General features: G+C 43.1%; 1 protein-coding gene across 1 annotated transcript in view; it reads right to left on the bottom strand.

Moving 5' to 3' along the window:
• Window positions 1-5635, bottom strand: part of ERI1 (exoribonuclease 1) — an 11357-nt gene extending 5722 nt beyond the window's left edge. The window contains exons 1-5 of the mRNA XM_085310820.1: window positions 5516-5635; window positions 4680-4855; window positions 2083-2293; window positions 525-643; window positions 422-432 (exon numbers count right to left, since the gene is read on the bottom strand). Coding sequence (XP_085166946.1) covers window positions 422-432; window positions 525-643; window positions 2083-2293; window positions 4680-4855; window positions 5516-5596 — 598 coding nt within the window. The 5' untranslated portion in view covers window positions 5597-5635. The remainder of the gene's footprint in view (window positions 1-421; window positions 433-524; window positions 644-2082; window positions 2294-4679; window positions 4856-5515) is intronic.
• Window positions 5636-6000: the final 365 nt, after the last annotated feature.

Genomic DNA, 6000 nt, shown 5'->3' with positions numbered 1-6000 from the left:
ACAACAAGAATGCAGTGTAAAAAAAGTGTAAAAATTGTGCTGCAAATGTCATTTTTTTCTGAATAAAAACACCACAAAACCACCATCAAAACAGCCTAACCACACATGACTTCCAGAAAGCTAACAAATTAATTATAGAACTTGGCTTAAAAATCTTCGAGCCTGTTTCCCAGGTCCCTGCTCAAGTGGCTTGATCACAGACCACAGCCACTGTAACACTCTAAACTCTTTTAAAAATTACACACACACACAAATATATATGTATGTGGGTCTATAAATAAATAAAAGCAGAGAAAGGGATGCAGTTCAAAAGCCGTACTCCTGTACTTCCTGCACTAGCCATTAAGTTTTCTAAACACGGACTACAAAGTGCATGCTTTCCCCCACAGCTCCTGTAAAATGCCCTGAAAGACTGACCTACTGAAATCAATTCTGGGATAACATAACAATTGGGAAAGGGAAAAAGACAATTAAGAGAATGGGACCAACAGAAAAAAAAATAAGTCTGAAAATACCAACACTACATTTCTCTTTTTGAGGACACAGAAGTACAAATTACCTGAGTGATTCCTGTCAGACTAATGCAGAATGCTGAAAGCTTGGGATTAATCTCTGGCTTCACGTATTGCTGAAAGGTGTCCTCCTGTAACAAGACAATCAAATGCTTTGCAGCAACACACTGTGTAGGCTGCAAGGCAACTTCTTTGGCTTGCCCACAGTTGAAAGGCAATATGTGATACTTGCCCTGCTGGAGGCAAGAAACATCACTGTACCTCCSTGGTCAGTAAAAATATCCTGGTTGGCCACCATGAGATACCCAAGGGGGTGGCAAGCTGGCTTTACAACCCGCACATGTCCCTCCTCTCAGCCACCAGATACTAAAGAGCAGGGATGAGGATGCAAGAGGGGAAAAGGAGACAGACTGCAACAAAGGACAACAATATCGACGAACAGGAGAATATGATTAAAAAAAAAATCACAGGCAAAGCCTGATGTTTGTTAGATGGCATCTCTAAAGCTGCACCTGTAATTCAAGGCAGRTAACCAGTTGGACTGCTCAGAGGCTGCATTAAAGCCACACATCCCTCTATGCAAGCCAGCTGGAGATACATAATGATTTCTCTTTGGGAAACTTAGCAGTTTAAAAAGAAAAGAAGACTAAATGCAACTTTCATGGACAAAGAAAATCTCCAAACTGCTACTGCTATATAAAACCTCCTTGACAGAGAAAAATGAAGCAGCTTCCTACTCTATGGGTAATAGATCAGCCTTGCTGACCTGCATATTTCTGCATCTGCTTTCAGAGAAATAGATGCAGCTACACTCTGCCGTTACATTACATCGCAACAATTACTGGAAATCCTCCCCCTCCTAAAACTTCCTGATAAATGCAGCATTAGTCAGAAGAATGTGCAGCTTCTCCATTTCATTGAGTTACTCAGTTTCAGCTAGACTATAAAATGCTTTTTTCCTAAAARAAAGCCCAGTGAAGTACTGGAATAGAGTACTTAGGAGGCTGCAAAATCTCTACAGTCTACTTTTAAAATCAGGCAAGGCAAATGGCTGTCAATCCAAGGCAGGCAGACACTACTCCTAGACACACAAGCAGAGGATACTCAACCACGCTTCTGCATCAGTCTCTTCCAGATTGCCTCAAAACAGATTACCACAGAATTTGCTAATTCTTGGTTACAAGTCCTAGAAAGGCAGCTTAACTTGCTTTATAGATCTTAAGCCAGAGAACAGTGGGGGGGGGGCAAGGGGAGGAGGTAAGGCTGAGCAACTGAAAGCTGTCATATTGGTAAGAGGGACAAAATAGTATTCAGGTACAGATATCAAAACATACTTTAAAGGGGAATGATCTACTCTAGCTGTATAGTATTTTTTTTAAGAACAGAAAGAAAGTTTGGTTTGTATTTGATAGGCACAGAGTATATGTCTTCAAGACAAAATGGCCATTTTTAGTGACGTTCTACATCTACCTAAAAACTAATGTAGACTTTATGAAGCAAAGAAGCTGCATCAAAAAACAGCATACCAACACAATAATTAAATTACTTACACATTAATTAAATTACTTACTATTTCCAAGGTACGTGTGTTTAATAAGACAACAGGAAACTCAATTATTTCATGCACAAATTCAGGTGGATTTCCTTCTTCACATGTTGCTTCAAAATCAACAACACAGATATAGTCGTAGTAGCTGTCTCCATTAGTAGGTTCCTTCTGCATCAGCTTCTGTTTCTTATAATAGTTTTTCAGTCTCTTTTTTAATACGTCTTTCACTCCTCTGAAGAGATGAGGAAAGTATCAAAGACTACACTCTCATTTAATGACATCAGTGATTTCACCACTGTAGAACTGAAGCTATTTCTAACACTCAAAAGCTCATCATTTATAACCWAATTTTGAACACCAGTGCTTACAGAGTCTGAATTCAACTTCACCATACAGTTCACACTCCATTATAATACAGAGGTTGGGATACCTCAGGCAACCGAAACACCTGGATAACATGGTACTTTGGGATAGGCTGAAAAGCAGGGTACAAAGACATCCTAATGGTTCTGCAGAGTTACCTCCAGCCTAGGAGGCCTCCCTAACCCAAACCTTTTGCTGCAAAGTGGTAAATGGTTTCTAGATTACCATTAGCCCTGGAGGCAGTACAGCTTCATCCACATTTCCCTGTGCCCCTGGCCTGAACTGACACCTGAGGTATTTCAGCATCAGTGGTACAGCTAATTTAGAATCCAGCTAAAATACCCACAGATAAATGGTACTTGACTACCTCAATGAAAATGAAATACTCTAGATTTTGGCTGTCAGAAAAAAYTCATGGTCAAGATACTGCTTTCCAGGACTCTGTGATCAAGATGTGAATTCACTGTGGCAACAGACTAGTATCATCTACCGCATTATTTTAATATAGTCATTATAAGACACAAGTACAGATGCCAGAACTGCCACATACCAAACTAGAGCTCAATGAACAAGGATAATTGCTTGGAAGAAAGTAACTGTTGAAGTTATACACTGGAAATGAAATCATGCAAATAGTAAAGGGCTCCTTGTAGTAAGCTATATTATCAGAATTTTACAGAAAAGTAGTCCACTGATCCATAAGGAAAAACTGAAATCACAGACTACTAAATTTGCTTCAGGGAACATCCGCCTCTTCTGCAAATGCAGGTAACTTGAAGTTTTTTTCCCCAATACGTGATCTAGTTCAATTCACTGACTAGTTCATTCCAAGCTGAGAGAGAATGGGAGCTGACAGGAGAAAACTACTTTTTTCCTCAKCCAACCTATAAAAAGGTGAAAGAGGAGACGATCAGCTAACTAAAAAAACTCAGAGAAGACAGCATGAAAGAATCTCCTCAATTCACTGCGTTAGAGGTGATGCTGTACTTGTTTACAAGCAAGGAACTTTCTGAACAATTTAATGGAATGAATATTTTGTGTGTTGTAAGTATTAAAAAGAAAAATGTTAAGCTCTCTACATTTACAATTCAATAAAAACTACAAACAGAAAATTTATAATCTAGGAAATCATAAATACATAATTTGCTGTGATTTCGGCTTGTCAGTTTTAACATTAAGTACTGAACAGCCATACAAATCCAACCTGTTTCTCTATAAGTTTTATCATGTAATGGCATTTTTCTTCTTGAGGCACCACTCAAATTCATTTCACTGAAGAAGGAACATAAAAGCCATGCAGCTAAAACATCTGCACACAGGAGGGATGGAGGTGGGAGGCTGCACTCACCCTGACTTTTTTTTTTTTTTTCTTCCAAACGGATCTCAGCTCCTTTCCTTTTTCCTCGGTAAGTTTTCTCCTAGATTTCTTCTTTTCTAGAGAGCTAGACTTCTCCTTTCAGACTCACTCCATCTCATCTCTCACACTTCCTCTTCCTCTAGAGCAGTAGCTTCTAACTTTGCCAATGCCCCCACTTCATCTTTATTACTGTTGCTAATAGAAATTACACATTGTGTTTTTCCCAGCTGACTTTCTTCCCAATATTTCAAGTTTCTCTAGCCACAGCTGCACTAAAAGGTTTAGCAGGTAAATTTCCTACGGAGCAGGAACCACCCTCTGTTCACTTAGCCCTTTCTTCCTTCTCCTCAGTAAACACAACTCGAGTTTATGATACACTCTCTAACTCATCTACTCAGATTAGCAAACTATCCACCTAAAGCTACCTGTCCTCTGCCTTCATGAACTCCCAGCCTGATCACAACAGGTGTTTTAGCCAATATCAGGGCTGTATTGGGTACAGTAGATAAAAGTAAGTATGATTTGAATTGAGCTTCTATACCTTGAAAGTCTGCAATACTGTATGAGAGCCCCTGCAGTTCTTCCTAACCTATCCTCCCCCTTATGCAAAAGATGCGTTGAGAGGTTACCCAGTTATATATTCTTTTGTTTGTTTGTGCTACTACTTGAGACAACATAGATTTCTGAAAACACATAAGCACCTTAAGCAATAATATATGTACTGGTCCTACAACAAAAGCTGCATTAAGATTGCACATAACCACTAAGTGGAAAGAAAACAAGCTACCAAACTCCTGCGGGTTTGTTTTTGTTTGTTTGGTTTTAACCTTAAAATAATCATCCCTTATTGCTACACTGCTCTGGAAGATAAAAAGAAACGTTTACAACTCAACCTTACTTGGTTTCAAGCTTGAACTCTGCAAGTTTACTTCTGAGCTCATCTCTGGTCATTCTATTGATATAACCATTGGTGATAGCAATTTCTTTGTAAACTGGATCACTGAAGTCACTCGAACTGGAAGTTAAGTTTTTCCCATTAGCTTCCTGATCATTGCTTCTGCAATGCTGCTTTCCCTAGGAAAAAAAAAGCGTAGGTCACTCAAGAAAGTCTAAACAGAAGCTAGACCATCAGAATTTGCAGGCAGTTTTACCACCAAAATGCAGTAAAGCTTCACACCATTTCACCGATGAATAAAACGAGGATATTCCCTTAGAGACGGGCAGGAAAAACCATACTGGAACCTGCTTTGAAAATAACACTTCCCTTCATGCTTTCATTAAAACAAAAAACACAGAAGAAAGGGATGTGAATCTAAGAGCCTGAGGTCATGACTAATAGTAAACATAGGCGAGAAAGGCAGAATAAAAGCCCTAATTCCAGCAGAAAGAGTCAGGCCTCTCTGTATGAGCTATCAAACCGGTAACGGGCACGGACGGGTACGTTTTAGGGGGTAAAAGCAAGTAAAAGCACGGCGTCCGGGCCAGAAGCTACAGGCGCCACTGAGACCGCCGGCGTCCACGGCCAGCCGTTGCCTGCGCGTGGGGGGGGGGCTCTGCGCATGCGCAGGGCGGGAGGCCGGCACGGCGCGCACGCGCAGTGAGGCCAGCACCGCCCCCCCTTCCCCTCTCGCGGCGGTTGTGGCGGTTGTGGCGGTTGCGGCGCGCGCGCACTGCCCCCCACCGCGCCCCTCTTCCTCCCGCCCCGCTTTGCGCGCGCGCCCTAACGGCCCTCACCGGCAGGCAGGCGGCGGGGGCGGGCGGCGGAGGCACCTCGTTGAAGGCAGCCTGCGGGCGGTTCTCCTTATGCTCCTCCATGGCGGCGGCGGCGGGGGCGGCGGGAACGGCGCAGCGGCGGGAGGCGGGGAGCGCGCGCGCCCCGCCCCCTCGGCGGCGGGACGGGGCGGGGCGCCCAGGGAGGGCACAAACGTTTCTTTTTCGTTTTGTTTTGTTTTTCTTTTTTTTTTACTTTTTTTTCCCTTTAAATCTGCCTTCCCGAGTTTGGAGGTCACAGCAGTTAGGCGTGGGGCTCACCTGGCCGATAGTGGCCCCCACGGGCCTGCTCAGGCAGGAGGAGAAGGCAAAGYGAGGAGGCTTCTCCGGCAGTCACAGGGCAGCCAGATTGCTGSTGGTGCTTCCCAAGGCCGTGGGCTGGACGTCGCCTCGGAGATTTCCCTTCCCTAAAGAGCCTGGGCATCTCCCTGTCTGCCTTCTTCCTCAGC

This window comes from Rhea americana, unplaced genomic scaffold (assembly GCF_003343005.1).
Source record: "Rhea americana isolate MKP2758 unplaced genomic scaffold, rheAme1 scaffold_326, whole genome shotgun sequence".
NCBI lineage: Eukaryota > Metazoa > Chordata > Aves > Rheiformes > Rheidae > Rhea > Rhea americana.
Note: the sequence above shows the minus strand (reverse complement) of the source record. Positions and strands in the feature narration are given on the sequence as shown.